The sequence below is a fragment of the Ovis canadensis genome, chromosome 19, assembly GCF_042477335.2.
Source record: "Ovis canadensis isolate MfBH-ARS-UI-01 breed Bighorn chromosome 19, ARS-UI_OviCan_v2, whole genome shotgun sequence".
NCBI lineage: Eukaryota > Metazoa > Chordata > Mammalia > Artiodactyla > Bovidae > Ovis > Ovis canadensis.
In genome coordinates, this window is record NC_091263.1 from 58,879,296 (window position 1) to 58,897,490 (window position 18,195).

The 18,195-nt window shown below is 41.9% G+C and overlaps 1 protein-coding gene across 4 annotated transcripts in view; it reads left to right on the forward strand.

Annotated features, from left to right (window-relative positions):
- ARHGEF3 (Rho guanine nucleotide exchange factor 3) overlaps positions 1–18,195 on the forward strand; it is a 311,112-nt gene that overhangs the window by 164,768 nt on the left and 128,149 nt on the right. For all 4 annotated transcript variants that reach the window (XM_069560635.1, XM_069560636.1, XM_069560637.1 and 1 more), the window contains one exon: positions 3,626–3,688. In XM_069560635.1, the coding sequence (XP_069416736.1) occupies positions 3,626–3,688 (63 nt within the window). The remainder of the gene's footprint in view (positions 1–3,625; positions 3,689–18,195) is intronic.

The following is an 18,195-nucleotide window of genomic DNA, read 5'->3' on the forward strand; positions in this document are numbered from 1 at the left end:
CCCGCTCCAGTGTTCTTGCCTGGAGAATCCCAGGGATGGGGGAGCCTGGTGGGCTGCCGTCTATGGGGTCGCACAGAGTGGGACACGACTGAAGTGACTTAGCAGAGGACTTTTGTCTTCTGCATTTGGCTCTTGGTATGCATAGAAGCATCTGGGGTTAGTGATGCTTAGGAGGCTGTGTTCCAACCCTGGATGGTAAACTGAGTTGGTCTGGAGAGGGCTGCATGCCCGTGAGAGAAAGAGCCTCTGTTAGTGTCCTCTCTCCTTCACTAGGGTGGAGTTGGGGGGTAACAGTTCAGTTCAGTCGCTCAGTCGTGTCCAACTCTTTGCAACCCCATGAATCGCAGCACACCAGGCCTCCCTGTCTATCACCATCTCATGGAGTTCACTCAGACTCACGTCCATCGAGTCTGTGATGCCAACCAGCCATCTCATCCACTGTCGTCCCCTTCTCCTCCTGCCCCCAATCCCTCCCAGCATCAGAGTCTTTTCCAATGAGTCAACTCTTCGCATGAGGTGGCCAAAGTACTGGAGCTTCAGCTTTAGCATCATTCCTTCCAAAGAAATCCCAGGGTTGATCTCCTTCAGAATGGACTGGTTGGATCTCCCTGCAGTCCAAGGGACTCTCAAGAGTCTTCTCCAACACCACAGTTCAAAAGCATCAATTCTTTGGTGCTCAGCCTTTTTCATAGTCCAACTCTCGCATCCATACATGACCACAGGAAAAACCATAGCCTTGACTAGATGGACCTTAGTCGGCAAAGTAATGTCTCTGCTTTTGAATATACTATCTAGGTTGGTGATAACTTTTCTTCCAAGGAGTAAGCGTCTTTTAATTTCATGGCTGCAGTCACCATCTGCAGTGATTTTGGAGCCCCCAAAAATAAAGTCTGACACTGTTTCCCCATCTATTTCCCACGGAGTGATGGGACCAGATGCCATGGTCTTCGTTTTCTGAATGTTGAGCTTTAAGCCAACTTTAAAAGCAAACTTTTAAAGTTTAAGCCAACTTTAAAAAGTTGGCTTAAAGCTCAACATTCAGAAAATGAAGATCATGGCATCTGGTCCCATCACTTGGGGGGTAACAGGCCACTGTAAATGTGTCACATTGACAAAATCATTGAGCCCTCACAATGGAACTGCAGCATCATGGAATTCCATAATCTAATACCACCAGATAGCGGCGTACATCTCTGTGGCTTACAGTTTGGGGAGTACTGGGAGCCACCATTTATTGTGCCGTTACCATGTGCCAGGTGCTGTATACATAGCTCCTGTAATCCTCAGGACAGCCTGACCTCGTGGTTAATGGCCACTTTACAGATAACACCCCAGCACCTCTGCCCTCTCATGGGATTTCCCAAGATCGCAAGTCTAATTCTGTAGCCTCCCAAGGCAAGAGAAGCCAGGCTCAGGAAATGGCATAGGTTGTCCTGGGTGGCAGGGCCCCAGTGCAGAGATCCCTATTCTTTTACCCCAGCACACGTTACTGATTGATTGCAGCCTTCCCTCACTTGCTGTGCTGTGAAACCCTTCTCAATACAGCACTCAAGGCAGACGCTGCCAGGCATTCCAAATGGCAAATGAGTCATAACCTGTTTGCCAAGTGTGCTTTAAATGGGGTGTGTGTGTGTGCGTGTGTGTGAAGAATTTTGCCCTAGGAATTCAAATTTTGGATTCAGGGTGTTATACCATAGCCTTGTAACTTGGGAGCCATTTGTTTATCTCTCCTAACTTCAATTTATTTACCTGTAGAATGGAAACTATGCCTTGCCATACTCACCTCCAAAGTCACCATATAAATACAGGCCAATGAATTGGCTTCAATGGCACCACAGTGCTGCTTTTAATTGTAACTGAATGATGAATCAGTATGGGTCATGTCCCTACACGAACATGAAGCAGCCCCTGCCAAAATGACAAGCAGCTCTCCACGTCCTCTTGGGACTCCCCCCAAGCCCATGAGTGGAGTATTTGGCTCCCTGACAATCACCAACCACACGGTGAACTTGTTAGTGAAGATTCTTGGATATTATCTCATTATGGCTGATTGAGGATCCTGGCTCCTAGCATTGGATCTCACTGCTCAAGTGGAATGATTTATGGATCTAGGACTCCATACTCTGTATGGAACCATGTTAATCTTTAGGATTTGAAACATCTAGGTAGCTGGTGACGGAAAAGAGGCCCCACTCTCCTCCCCATCTGTGTCTGGCAAACTCTTAATTCATCCATCAGACCTGTTCAAATGCCTCCTCCTCTGAGAAAACACCCCCAGCCCCCACCAAGGCCAAGCTAATTACTCCCTCACTGTGCTCCAGAGCCCTCCAGCCCACAGGCTGAGCACTTGCTGTGCACCAGGCACTCTGCTGCGTGCTAACACATATCACTGTATTTACTTCTCCCTCTCGGAGAATAAAAGCTTATGTTACCACCTCCACCTTAGAGTTGAGAAAGGGTGACTCAGGCAAGTGAAGTGACTTTCCCTAGGATAATTGGATCTTACTGCATTATAATCACACCAGAGTCTGTGTCTCTTATAGGAATATGACAATTACGTGAGTTAATGTGAGTTCCTTAACTAGGGAAGTTGCCATTCTCGGCATTCCTGGGAGCAAACACAGGACCTCGTGCATAATAGGTGCTCCACAAATCTTTGTTGAGCTGAAGAAATAATAGAAGAGTTATAGTGAGATAGTCAAGGACAGATAAGGACTGGGTGCTTTCCAAGATCTGCCTGTGTTCACACTCATCATCTAATAGAGGAGAAAGGGCAGGAGGTGATGGACTTCTTTGAGGGCTGAAGACTCCAACTGTCTCTCATACCACTCCACTGTAACCTCATACTTTGGGATTCCGGTCTGCTGGCAGCTTTCTGCCAAGTAGGGGACTTGGCAAGTCACAAATTAGAGACTCAAGAAATACTTACCTGATTGGTTAAGCTAGAGATGGAGAAGAGAAGTAAATGTGTCTCTGAAGAGCTTGATTGCATTTGCAAATGGAGTTTCTTTTCTTTTTATACGGCGGATAATACATTTTTTCCAATCCCATAGACTTCCATGGTTGTAAGTTCATTTCAAATATAGCTTTCTTCAGTTCCAATAGTGACTCTTCTGAGTCTTGGTGTTTATGGCTCTAAAATGGGAAGGTTGGAGAAGATGTCTAAGGTTCTTTCCAACGTTTTGGTTCTGTGGTGACATCAGTACCCTGGATGAAGTTTAGAACAAATTTAACTTACACCAATACAAAGCAGGGCTAAAAATGGAATATCTTTAAGTGAATTAGACTATTTCCAGTCTAATGTCTTCTTCCATGTTAAGAAAAATCTCAACTCTGTGTCTAAATTTCTAAGTCTTGCTAAACAGAGACATTTAGAAAAAAAGAAACTATAAAGAGAAACAAACTGTAGCAGCTTGAATAAGAACAATAATGCAAACCAGTTATCCCAGAGCTTAATCATTTCCTGTAATTTCTTAGGCTTTCTTAGAACTTGGTCTAAGGTTTTGCATAACATGGTAGAAATGAAAAGGATTACATGTGGTATTTGATTGCATTTTTTTCTTTCCTTAATTGAAGTAATAATCCTTGTTTACATTTGAACTTTGTTTTATTGTTTGTTTCACAGCGGAAACGGAAGCAGAGCACCCAGGATGAAGATGCGGTTAGCCTTTGTAGTCTTGATATAAGTGTAAGTACAGTCCTTCCTACGTCCCCTGCCATAGGAACACTTCTCATCTCTGAATGTGTTTGTTAACATGCTGTGGGCTTTAGGTGAGCTTCCAGGATTCAATTACAGAGGTTGGGATCTGGGGGGAAATGTTAAAAAAATTTTTTTTTTCATTTTACTGGAAGAAACTGTGTGGCCAGCTTAAACTTCCAAGCCACTTGTTTATTGCTCGTGTCTTTTCTCTCATAAAATGAACGATGAAATCAGTGCATCTGGATAGAATCTAGATAAAGCCCGCTGTGCCGTGTTAGAGGCTGACTACTGAAGGCGGACCAGATGTTTGTCCCCCTGTGGAGGAAGTTGGCAGATTGGCCCAACTCAAGCAGCTGCATAGCTCAAAGACCAGAAGTGTCTGGCAGCATGGCTGAGGGAGTGGCTTTGGTTTCAACAGCTTAGTTTGAATGAAGATTCCATACTTAGATTTGTATGACACCTATCTTCTCTGTTTTCTCATGAGGAAAAGACTTAACCTAACAGAGCTGTTGTGAGGCTCACACAAAACAACAAAAGTAAGAGTACCACCCGCATAGCCTGGTACATAGTGGACCCTCACCAAATGCTAACCTCACTGTATTTTCCTTTAAAAGCGGAAGTTTGCAAAAGATGTTTGAGTGACCTGGTAACTGTGCTAGTGATGACAGAGGTCAAAAGCTTTCTTGGATTTTTTCAGGCCCACATCTTTGGGTGCTGAGTTTCAGTAGTTTTCTTTGTGTGGCCTCCTTGTCTTCCCAATGACACGGCTGGGGAGGCTCCCTGGGCCTCTTACGCTCTGGATGCAGAATTTCAGTCATTTGTGTGGCCTCCTTGTCTCCCCAGTGACATAGTGGGGAAGGCTCCCTGGGCAGCTGGTGCTCTCATTGTCTAGGGACTGGGGGGCAGGATTCTGGCCTCCACTGTGCTCCCCATGTCTGTTCATCATTCATACTCCCTGGAACTTTAATCTTCATACATGCATGGTAGATCAATCTAACATTAGGGCCTGGTCCTCCTCCTCCACAGACACTGCAAAAGCCACTTTTGTGAGATGAAGCTTCTATGCTAAGAATTAAGAACTGGGATATGGTGCTGGCTCTGTCTGTAACTAACAATGTAATCTTGGGCAAGTCATTTCCTCTCTATGGGCCTCATCTGTTAAAAAACAATTTTGAGATACAGTCTTTAAACCATTGTAAAAATCTGAAGCTCCGTTGAACACAGATTATTGGGTTCTCACCTGATAGCATTTGTTTGCCCATATAAGCGGTGCTGTCTTAGTTATTTTTAATTGTGGCAGAGTTTTCTATGATGCACATAGCTGTGACGGAGGGAGCCTGCGCTAGCTAGCGTTAATGTATTCACACATCTTTATTTGCCACATGGTGTTTGTTCCAGGCTTTAGACCATCAGATTGGTGGGTTGGACCAGTTTATTCTGTTGCTATGGTAATAGGACAAAAAAGACGATGTTCTTCTTGCTTTTACTTTACTCATTGAATCTTTCATTGTTGACAAGTGAAGTCTTTGAAACTTTATTGACAACAAGTTTTTTGGTGTTTGCAAATGTTTTTAATTTTGTGGCAATTATTAGAATTATTGATGTTCAGAATATATAGAGCTCTTAGCCGTCATATAGCCCAGTCCCCTCACTTTGAAAATGAAGGAATAGAAGCCCAGGGAAGTGTAGTGATTTAATAAGACTTTAACCTAGATCATTTCTAAGATCATGCCTCATCCTATGTTTTTCCTGAACTATGCTTATTTTTTCAGAAAAACACGTCTCTAGAAGCTTTATTCAAAGAACTACTAAACTCTTTTATATGAAAGGATTATTTGCAATCATGAGTTCTGATTTGGTTTTCATGTTGATCAGCATCCATGACCTTACCTTCTGATCAGAGTCATCTAAGCTCATATAATGAATTATTTGATGTCTTTTCTCCTTATGCACAGAAAAGGCAATGGCATCCCACTCCAGTACTCTTGCCTGGAAAATCCCACGGACGGAGGAACCTGGTGGGCTGCAGTCCATGGGGTGGCTATGAGTCAGACACGACTGAGCGACTTCACTTTCACTTTCATGCATTGGAGAAGGAAATGGCAACCCACTCCAATGCTTGCCTGGAGAATCCCAGGGACGGGGGAGCCTGGTGGGCTGCCGTCTGTGGGGTCTCACAGAGTTGGACACGACTGAAGTGATTTAGCAGCAGCAGCAGCTCCTTATGCAGCTACAAAAGATACATCTCCCTCCCTTGCTGTATCTCTTAACCATATCATATCATGTTTTGTCACAGTAAAGAGACTTTCATGGAAGAGTCTACCTTTATGCTTAGGGATTCACCTGTGGCCAAACTCCTTTCTGATTTCTCTGTTATTTTTTCCTGTTTCTTGGCAAACAGATTCCAGAACCTGGGCAGTTTCCTCCAAATATTATCATGTAATATTATAATCATTATAAAACTTAAAAGAATCTTAGAAGCTGTTGGAGGACATGAAAACTGGTGTTTTGCAAGTTTACTGACAGTCCAAGCTGTACAGAGATGATGGGGTGTGTGACAGACACACATGTGGCCATAGAGGGGGTACTACTGATTTTCAGTGCCTTGCACCTAACAGGTATTTGGTAGAGACGAGTTGAATGAACTAGGGGATAGAGCCACTCATGAGAAGATTGTAGCCATAAAGGCTGCAATGTCTGAGTAAATATCTGAGTCCCGTAAATTAATAGATAAATGACTTTGTAGTCTCCCCAAAGGTGCCTTTTAAATGGTGATGTCCAGCAGAGTCACAGCAGCATTAATGAAGAGTTGTTTTGCTCCTGTTTCTATGTGTAGTGGAAAGTATCTGAAAAAAAAGGTGGGTTCCAGTGGATGACTCATACCGGAAGATGCGAGGGCTTGGGAAAGTAATATTAGTAACTCTCAATTTTGATTCCACTTCATAAGTGGAAAGACGTTCACCAGATGTATGCTTGAACATGAAGCTGCTGAATGGGGGACAGGGATCTTTGGGGGATCGTGGTCAAGTTTCCATTGAGTCCTAGCCCAGTGCTATACAATGAGCTCTTCATAGATACTTACTGGTTAGTGAATTTTAACAACAACGAAAAGAGTGGATCTTCCCAATGTGTATGTGGAATTCAACACACGTACCCCCTTTCTAGAAATATATCTGTGATGTAAAGTTGGGAAATGTTAACACAAAAACTTTCTCCCTTTGATTAAAAGCATATATTGGTGTCTGAATGTGGATAACACCAAACATTCTCGTTGATATCTTGCTTTATTTTAAAGCCTCAGATGACAATTCTGGTAGGTGCCTGCTAGAGGGTTTTCCTTCTGAACTCCTCTGCAATCTCCTATTGAACTTGAACTTGGAGATCAAACAGGAGTGGGGAAGCTAAGAAAAGAGAGTATCCTTTCAGAACAGGGATCCTCAGTTGTTTGGGGGCGGGGTGTGTCACGGACTCTTTTGAGAATCTGATGATAGCACTGGGCTCCAGACAGTTTTACAAGATTGACATATGATTCTGTGGGCCTCATAGAGCCCAGCCAAGACCCCAAGTGAGGAATTCCTCTTAAAAAGGAAACTGGAAGGATCTTAAGGCATGGTGACATATCTCCACAGAATTATTCTCCCACCTTCCACCTCCAGCACTTGGTGAAAAATGAATTGTGACTGGAGAGTCTACACTAGTTGACAAAATAATTGGTCTCTAATTTTTCACCGCCACTTTAGCACTTCAGTCCACTGGCTGAGCCCCCGGCTTCCTGGCAGGATAGAACACAAACTATTCCAGCGGGGGGGGAAAAAGCAGAGTATATATTTTAACACTTTTGAGAACAATTTGCAAAGTGGAGAATGCTCCCAGAAGCCGCCTACAAATCTTGTCTCACGTCAGAGGATATGAGTGGGATGGTTTCAGGGACATCGCTTCCCCCACAGCACTTTTCTCGTTTGAATTGTAGTGGGCGAGAGACTCCCGAGTGAAGAGCTGGGTTTCATGGTCCCTCAAGCAAGGCCCTTGGCAGAAGAGCCAGGTGTGCCCCTGATGCAGGGCACTGCTTAGCATCAAACATCCTTTATCAAAAAATATACCAATGTTGGGATAGGCATAAGAACAGTTTCCAATGAAGAAACAGTGTAAAAGATAAAAAAGGAGTATATGTTCTTTGTTGCAGATTTGGAAAATGTGAACACTAGAATTCACTATACTCTTACCTCAAAGTAGTGGCTACATTTTGATGTATTAACTTTCTAGGGTTATATACACACTCACTTGAAACTTTTAAATTATGAAATATTTCAGACATACAAAGTGGTACAAAGGATAATGTAAAATGCCAGGTAGCTACCAATGCAACTAAAGACATGTGCCCTTAACGACGCCACAGGCCCTTAAAAAAATCCCTTGCTCTGCTGTGTTTGATATTTATTGTTACCTGCCCTGTCTATAAACTTGCTGTGTACATGTAGCCCTAAATAGCACATATGTTATCAACCGACTTTTAAAAGTTTATGTAAGCACACAGTTTTAATGGTGATCATAACACATATTAATTTATTCCTGTATTTTCCATTTACTATATTGAAATCATGTCACCACAACCTGAAACATTCTTCAGTAACATTATTTTGAATAACCATACTTTGTCAAATGGATGCACCAAGTTTATTTAGCCAGTCCTTCCTAGGATATTCAGGTTAGTTGCAGTTTTTTGCTATTACAAATACCACTGATGGGCGTCCAAGAATATCTTTGTATGATTCTTTTATCAGTAGGATAAAATATGAATTTCCTGGCTGAAAGGGAATGAATATGTTTTAAACCTGTCCACAGGTTTATATTCCTTCTGGCAGTGAGAGGTAGAAATTCAGTTCAGAGCATTTGAGCATCTTGTGTGGAAACTCAGAATGGGAGATTGTTCTCAGTTTTCTTTGCCACACTCTCTTTCAGCTATATCGCTGGTCCCTTGCCAAGTGTGGCTTTATGTGGGACATTTGCTAACACCCCCCTCTTTGGGAGGAGCCCCTCCTGTTGCCCTTTCAGAGCCCAGGATCTCTCTTACCTGGCAGGGAGGGACTGGTAGTGATGGAGTTGGTGGTGGGGCATCCCCACAGGAGCAGGTGGCTGAACTATAATTGGGGTTGGGATGAGACCCATTTAACCCTCACAGCAGTCCTCTGACCATGGATGTTATCATACCCTTTTTGTAGATGAGAAAACTTAGGCTCAGAGAAATAAGAAATTTGCTCAAAACCCCACGTTCTTGTAGATTCAAGGCCAGGAGAGCTGGCCCCCACAGCTTCTCCATGCTGCCTCTAGCATGGGAAGGAGAAAGCATTTGGCTCCAGGGCTTCTGGTGATGGATGATGGACAGGACGTTGAGCTGGTCTTTCTGGCAACCCCACTTTGAGGTTTCTGACCATGCACGTTCAGAGTACTATAACCTGTGCTTTCCAGTTACTTACCCTGTTACATGGATTTTCAGAGCACAAGAATTGACACATGAGAAGGGGGAAAAGCTTTCCTATCTCAGTGAAGCTAAATGACGTTTCTTTGCTAGGACATGTTAAACCAGACACGAAACAGCAGCAGGATTATTTTATCTCTGCTCAGCAGAGTCCAGATAATTACAAAAGATACCATTTCTGTAGTTTTGTTTCTCTTGGTCTGTTCTGGAACTTGCTAACTGGGGAGATTAGCCTTGCCCTGACCAGCATGAGGCCTTGATGAATTACGTGGGAGATTTTAATAATGCTCTTATCACCGAGGAGACCAGGCCTGCCCCTGAGACTGGGTTGTCAATAGCACATATTTATATTTAACCTGATGGAATTTTTTTTTTTTTCTTCTGTTTTGGAATTACGACCGGATCTTGCTGCCTGTGAAATGATCTGGGCCTACAGTAGTGGAGATCCTGTGTTGAGTCTCAACCCAAATCTCTGATGGCAGATCTGTTTGTTGTTGACATGGGCACATTTAATCTTGCTGCTGTTACTGTTGTTCAGCTGCTAAGTCGTGTCCAACTCTTTTCATGACTCCATGGACTATATATAGCCCGCCAGGCTCCTCTGTCCATAGGATTTCCCAGGCAAGAATTCTGGGATACATGGAAATTCCTAGGCATCTCGTTCTCCAGGGGATCTTCCCTACCCAGGGGTTGAACCTGTGTCTCCTGCATTGGCAAGCGTATTTACCTTCTTTATCTTGCCTTTGGCCTAATCAATGGTTGTCATTTCACAGTGTATTCACTATGGTCTTTTCTCTTTGATCCACCTCTTCAAAAGCACAGTGACAAAGGAATTCCTGGGAGCTTCAGGACATGCTCTCAGAAGCTGATCATGGGACAAAATGTCAGTCATCATCTTTTGTCCCCCTTCAGTGACCCCCATGGAGCCCAGGATTATTGAGGAACCCTGTATTCTGAGTATACCTAGTTGCTTGAATTTGTCATCAGAATTACAGACTTTGGAAGTTTAGAGATTAATCACCTTCAGTTTCTCCACCTGTAACCTGAAATCAAAGCAGTGTCTTGCCTTAGAGTTATAAGGATTAAAATAAGTTAATTCACATAGAGCATATAGTACCTGGCCCTTGGTCAGCACAAAATACACTAGCTATTGTTGCTGTTGATTTCATAATACAGTATTGATTCTGTGGTTCAATTTGAGGATGTCATTGTCATAAATGTTCCATACATAGAACTGATTATGAAATTAAAAAAAAAAACAATATAAAGAGATGTATACAAGGAGTTTTATTATAGCGTTTTAAGATAATAGCCATAAGCTGGAAACAGCATGAGTGACTAAATTATATAGAGACTTGTAAATGTATTGCAAAATAGAAGTGTAAAGCGTGATTACAGAGCACATACCTGTGTAAGTTATGCCTCTAGATGGTTATGTATGTGTGTGTCCACTGAAAGGAATATGCATGGAAGAACATACGCTACATTGTGGATAGTGGTTACATTGGGAGAATGGGTTTACAGGAAGGGGTGGTTGAGTTCCAGGGGTTCTTAACCTTTTGCATCTTGTGAAACCTATGAACCTCCCCCCACCCCCAAGACTGTTTATATGTGCTTAAAATACAATATATGATTAGGACAAAAACCACTTTTACTGAAATATAGTTATCAAAATATTTAAAAGCAAAATTGTGGTAAGAGTTACACATGTGCTTCTTAATTGATGCATTAAGTAACAAGATCTGGCAACAAATCCAACATCTCATACACCTTCCATGAAATGAGAGTAAATGATATTTTGAAATACCCTTACCAGCCACACTGTGATTTGAAAACACAGTGATTTTTATGGTGACAAAGTCATGGGTCTGCTAGTGCTTCTGTGATTTGTGGTCTCCATTCATAAAGGAAGTGCTAAATTTCACTTGTTAGTAAAATTGATCTTCAGTGGGTTTTTTTTTTTTTCCATCCAAGCTCACAGATGCCCTGAATTGAATCCATGCAATCCTTGGGCTTCTGAGGATTTTAGATTAAGAATCCCTGTTTAAGACACTCAGTCTGTTATGATAAACTTTGTGCTGTTACTTTAGTACTTCAAATGACTAAAATTTTTTAAATATAATAAATATAATTGATTTTGACCTGCTGGTATATGGAGTTGTTAGTGTTTTAAAGGAGGGAAAATAAAACATTACATAAAATTAAGGGATGGGGATAATGATGATAATGTTGTTTTTAGAATGACTTTGCTATAAGCATTAAATCAGTTCAGTTCTCAGCTCTTGGTGTTTGTTTATATTTTTCCTTGAGACCAGCTTAGCTTTTTTAAATAAATGACTTACCTCACCCCAGTAGTTTAGTATAAGATCTTTTATGCTTTTTCTGCTATTGAAAAACAATTTTAGGGTAGAAAAATGTCCTTGTTTTTAAAAGATGAATACTGAAGTATTTAAAATGTCATTATATCTGCAATTTATTTTTGAATATTTTATTGTAAGTTGTAAATTAAATATTTTTAAAGAAAAAATTTTATTTTTAATTACACATGTAACACTGCTTATATATTCCCGCAATTTAAAAAGAAAGAGAGGTGGAACTAACAACCTATTAACCATCCATGGTCCCATTTACCTTCTTAGATATAATCTGGTTATTAATTTAGTCTCCTCCCAGATATTTAGATACATAGATAGATATAGCTATAAAAGTGAGTCTGCGGTGGCTTTGTAAAGATGTGTTGTCATTTTTTTGTTTTACTTTGCAATTTGCCTTTTTTCTTTTAAATTGCCTATTTTTTAGAGCAGTTTCAGGCTCACAGCAAAATTAAGCAGAAAGAACAGATAATTCCCATATGTCCTCTGGCCCTACACATGTACAGTGTCCCCCCAGTGTCAACGTCCCCCACCGAAGTGGTACAGTGTGGCAACGGATGACCCTACCTTGACACATTGTTATTATGCACAGTCCATAGCTTACGTTAGGGTTCACTCGGTGTACTTTCTCTGGGTTTTGACATACTTGTAATGACGTATCCACCATTATGGTATCTTCAGCATAGCCCTGAAGAGGCTCTGGGCTCTGCCTATTCGTCTCTCTCACATCTCAGCCCCTGGCAACCACCCATCTTTTACTGTCTCCATAGTTTTACCTTTTCCAGAATGTCATACAGTTCTTTTCAGACTGGCTTCTTTAACTCAGTAATAGCCATTAAGGGTCCTCCAAGTCTTTTCATGGCTTGAGAGCTCTTTTTTTTTTTTTTCCCCTTTAATCACGGAAATAATATTCTGTTGTATGGATGTACCATAGTTTATTTATCCATTCGCTTAGTGAAGGATATGTCTCATTGTTTTAACTGCTGCTTATTTTTGCACAAGACAAATGGGTCATAGTTTATTTTAACAGCATTCTCCATTGAGGGGCATTTTTGTTTCCAGTATTTCCCAGTTACAATGACCATCCTCATATTCCAGAGCAAGTAGTGAGGTAGATGCAAAAAGGTACCTGTGTACACTGGTTATTTTAAAGTTAATATGAATAATATAAGTTGCCATTTTTATAATTCAAATTTTTGTGCACACAGTTAAAAACCAAACTGTTTGCAAATGCAGAACTGAACAGGCCATGAGAATTAATAGAGAGGAAAGGTTCTTTTATCTCCATCATGAAGGCTTCATTTAAATAAAGGCTGTGCAACTATTAAACTTGTGTATCTCCAGAAGTGTATTCCTTTTCTGTCATCCATAGTTAAAAATACAAAACTACAGTTGTAAATTCAAAGGAAAAGTCTTGTTATATTGACCAAGATTACATCTCAACTGCTTTTAAATTTTTATAGTTTATCATTAATTTTATTTTGACTGAGATTATTTGCAGTAAAAAGTCACTAGAAAATGATTGTTTACAAATACTTTTCTTATAGTTTATTTTTTTCTGAAACATAGCCTGGGTCTGTCCACCTGAAAATTACATAAATAATCTTGGTTAGAAAGTACCATCCGGGCTTCTATTCCCAGCTAATTGAGTTTTTCCTCTAAATGACGTATGTAATTTCATCAAGCCTCATCTTTGATCTGGTTATATAGTCCTAGTTTCAGTAACAGAAGCTGTTTTCTTTCTTCTTTTTCTTCTTACTTGTGTCTTCTCTGTGAAGAAAAGGTGGTGGGTTGACTTTGTTCCCTTAACATTTATTGTGTACAAACTCTTACATTATTGGATTATTACTTGTATTTTGGAGGAACTTTAGAAAAATGTAAAAAGAATGAAGGGTCCATGAGAATACTCAGGATTTGCATGTCTTCCTCCACCCAGCTCTCTAACTTAACACAGCTATGCCTGGCTCATTTTGTGTAGAGAATCAATCAATATGAGCAAGCGGTTTCTCTGTGAGCTACATTCATAGCTGGTATTGAAGGTGAAGTGTTTGAATCATAGGTTTATTAACTTCAGTGGTCCAAATGCAAAGTTTTGGGTTAACTCCTTAGAAATCCTGCAGGGAATTGAAAGTGTTTATTTTGCTTCTTTTTTTAGCAGACTGACTTTTTTTTTTTTCCCTCTTAGTTACATAAATGAGATTTCTTTTACTCCCACACAACTCAAAACATCAGCCTCTAAAATTGAAATCTTCTACTGAACACAAAAGTCAATAAATCTAAAGTATCTTCTTCGCCTTTATTTGCCAAAGTGATGCTTTTGCTAGCCAGGTCTGTATGAATTCTATCCAAGGAGATATTTATTTCTATAGAACTAATGAGTTCACTTGCGTATTGTTTAGTGCATTCATGGAAGTGATTAGTGCACTAATTCAATTGACTGGTATTTATTGGACTGTACTGTATGCCGGCACAAGGACACTGAAGGAAGAGAAAGAGTCATTCATCTGCAGACAAGTGGGAATTGCATCCCATTTTGTTACAAGTAACCAGTCACAGAGAAAGCATGTTTTAGCTTTTTACCCAGGACTGGTTTTCTCCTTTCTGTAAGGAAATAAATCCAATTATCAGGATTTGTTTCGAGAGAAAGAAATTTTGCTATGTACTCTCTTGCTAACCTTTTTCTCCTAGAGAGTATCCCTGAAGTCGACTTATTTCTTGCTGATCAGCCCAGAGGTTCAACTGTGGATGTGCTTCACTTTATTTTAGGCAAAACCTGACCCTGAGAAGTTATAGTCTTGCAGGTGAGCTTTCCATCTGTGCTCTCCATAGAGTGAGCCAGCATTGAGTTTCAAAGCAAGAGCCCCGGAAGGAACCTTAGAGATTATCTAGTTGAATATATTTCATTTTGTAGATGTGGCAGTTGAAGCTGAGACACATTGCATGTCAGCCCAAAGTGATCAAGGAAGAACGAGAGTATAATTTGGAGGATTTGTGTTCCGGATTGTACCTTAAACTCAGGAGGAGGTAGAAACTAACAGTTCTGGTTTGCCGCTTCCTAGCTGTGTGGCTTTGCACAGTGTATTCAGCTTCTCTGTGTTATGGTTTCCTTGGCTGGAAAATGCAGGGGACAGTAAGGCTTCTGTAAGAATTCAGTAAGATAGTACACCTAGGGCTGGGGCACAGTGCCTGGCACAAGCAAGCACTCAATTGCTGTTGATCATGCAGAATACCCAGGAGCCATGGGACAAGACACAGGCAGAGATACTGTCTGTTTCTGGCATTGCTGCAAAGAGTGCTGGTATGTACCCAGCTCTCTATCAAGATTTTGTTGAATGGATTTTTTCCCGGTGGAAACTTGGTAATTCTCTTAGAGAATAAATGACACCGGGAAGGGGAAAATAAAGATTCTTATGGGTTGCTTAAAACAAGACGGCTGGGAAATTCTATTCCTTTTTAGGGGAAACAAGTTTGTTTCTAAATGTATTTATATTTTTAATGTATTTTTAGGATGTTATAATATGTATTTAAATAAATGTATGTATGTATTTAAATGAGTAAATCATAATAATCAATAGGAATATTTAACTGAATGCCTCAACTGTTGATTTCATTCTGCAAAGCTTTGTTCCGAGCCCAGCTGTTGTGATCAGGTGGTAACACCTCTGTCAGCTCTGCCTCTCAATAGAGCCACAGCCACACCGTTGTCACCTCCAGCTGGCCCGCATTCATCCGGCTCCCATTATCTCCATGAAGTCTGCATGATTCCAGGGGCTTCCTTGCTTCTACCCTTGACCCTCTGTTGTTGACTCTCGGCACAGCAGCTGGAGGGGTTGTCTTAAGGCTAAATCACGTGCTGTTTCTCTCACGTCCCCCTCCTCGCTCAGCGTCATTGCCGCATCCCGAGGTCCTGCCCAGCGAGGTCGTGTTGCTACTCCTGGACCTCATCACCTCCACACACTCTTTTCCCTGTGCTCCCTGCACTCTGGCGGGCCTCGGCAACTGCAGTCTCTCTCCATTTGGAAAGCTCTTTCAGGCACCCCTGTGGCTTACTTCCCATTTTCCTTCAGGTATCTGCTCAAATGTTCTTAGACTGGCTTTTGCGACCCCCACCCTACCCCTTACCCCCGTAGAGCAGCATTTCATTCCCCACCCCCACCCCACCCTAGCATTCCCTGCTCTTCCTACCTGACTTTGTATTATTTCCTATATGGTATTTATCATCACCTGCCATATGTTTTTTTTTTTTAATTTTTTTTTATTAGTATCTGTCCACACTACTGAGAAGGCAATGGCACCCCACTCCAGTACTCTTCCCTGGAAAATCCCATGTACGGAGGAGCCTGGTGGGCTGCAGTCCATGGGGTCGCAAAGAGTCAGACACGACTGAGTGACTTCACTTTCACTTTTCACTTTCATGCATTGGAGAAGGAAATGGCAACCCACTCCAGTATTCTTGCCTGGAGAATCCCAGGGATGGGGGAGCCTGGTGGGCTGCCATCTATGGGGTCGCACAGAGTTGGACATGACTGAAGTGACTTAGCAGCAGCAGCAGCAGCAGCAGTCCATACTACAATACAGCTTTCGTTTTGTTTTCTGCCATATTTTCAACAGAGGGGGTGATATCTGGCACAGAGCACATCTACCTGATACTTGTTGGATAAATGAATGAGTGGCCACTTCAGTGTTCATGTTTTGTGCTGTCTTTGTAAGGTTACTGTAAACATGAGCTGGATTTATCTTGGTGACATTGTAAGAATATCTGTCTTCCTCTACAAACATATTTTCATTCCCTCCTTTTGGAAGAAAATCCATAAAACAAGAGGCAAAACCAAGGCCTACCTGAAGAGACTGTGTGGTGTACCAAGCGAGCTAAGTGAACATAATGCCAGGCTTTCATGAGCTAACGATATAAGTCAGCCTGGAGATAAGAGGATATAAGTGTGGAATGTACATGTGATTTCTACAGATGTGGAATCATTGATGCCAACGCTTTCATATTTCACTCACTTTGTGCTGCAGGAATCTCTCAGGATAATGGTAGGAACGGAAATTTTCTGTTACAATGAAAAGCATTCCCTTTCGAAGTCTCAGCTCCTTTCCATCTAACTGGTATTCGTTGAGTGCAAGGCCCTGTTCCTGGTGCCCACCACGTGGGGAGAGGAGGAGAGATACATGCGAGGAGTTTGTCAGGTGCACTCATCTCTGGATGATCCCAGTTAGTGAAAAGGAGTGTATTCTGGGCCAGTTAAAACAGTGGGCTACCGGACATTAACTGCAGCTCAGCTTGGACTGTGTTCGGCGATGACATTGAAATGTGTGCTTGTCTTGCCTTCTTGAGCATTCTCAGTGTTCTCCTGCTCAGTTGTGTCCGACTCTTCGTTGGACTGCAGCCTGCGGGGCTCCTCTCTCTGTGGGATTTCCGAGGTAAGAATGCTGGAGTGCATTGCCATTTCCTCCTCCAGGAGATCTTCCTGACCCCAGGGATCGAACCCACCATCTCTTGTGTCTTGTACATTGGCAGGCAGATCTCTTTACCACTGAGCATTCTCAATACTGTGAAGAAAATAAGGGAGCCACTTTGAAGAGACCTGGCTTTGTTGCACCTGGGAATGTGCCAGGTTAACCCAACTGGACTTGGGTAGAATTCTGTCCCACTCTCCCTCCAGGGTTAGTGGAGGAGCCTCACCTGGCAAAGTGATGCAGACCACCTGCTGTACTGACCTACCCCCTCTAGCTTTGTGTATTCAGCTTATCTTACTTGGAAAAGGTAAATACGGTTGTGGTTTAAGGTGCCTTTTATAGACTATAAACTTCAAAGACAGTGGAAAACTAAATAAGAGGTGCTGAATGGACCCAGAAATGAACCTGATGATCTGTTCAGCTCATTCATGCTAATAACTTGAAAGGTGGCTTTTTAAAAAAAAATTTGCAAATAACCCAAAAGGCTGATGATTTATCTGTGGCTAACAGAGGTGACTGCGCTTTGAGCAAGATGTCCAAGTTCAGTGGTACCTCATCAGCCATGGGAACTGGCTAAATTTCATAGAGGAGACAGAGAAAACAGCCTCTTTACCATGGTTTGGTTTTTCACACATTTGAATATTATGGCTAGCTGAAAAATCCTGGGCTTTAAAATATTGTACGTTATCTTCCTTTACTGCAGTTATTTCATGTTGTTTTGCCTTCACAGGAGAACAGGGTTCGCTCATAATTATGTTTCTGAAGTGCCTTTTCTTCATCACTGTTGACACCTCGCCGTGTTTGCCCTGCTCTCTTTTCTGTAGCAGAACCCTTCTTTATGTCCAGCCCAGGCTTTGCCACATTGTGTTCTCTGCCTTGCTGCTGCTTTAAGTTTTGCTCCATCCCTCATGATGGTCCCTCTCTGGAATACAACCAGCAGCTGAGGCTGAAGTTTAATTTACATTGTTGTCTGATTGCAGAAATAGGCCCATCATGTGCTCGCTGTCCCCGCAGGGAGGTGGAGGAGTGTCTGAAATGAGAAATGAGCCGGCTGTTGGCGACAGGCATGAAGAATGTGTCTGAAAACAGGGATGGCATGAAGGGAGGGTTATCTCTATGTGGTATATAATGAAAGGCTTGATTTATGGGGTCTCGGGAAACCACAGTAAGGGGCAAAATTGCCGTTG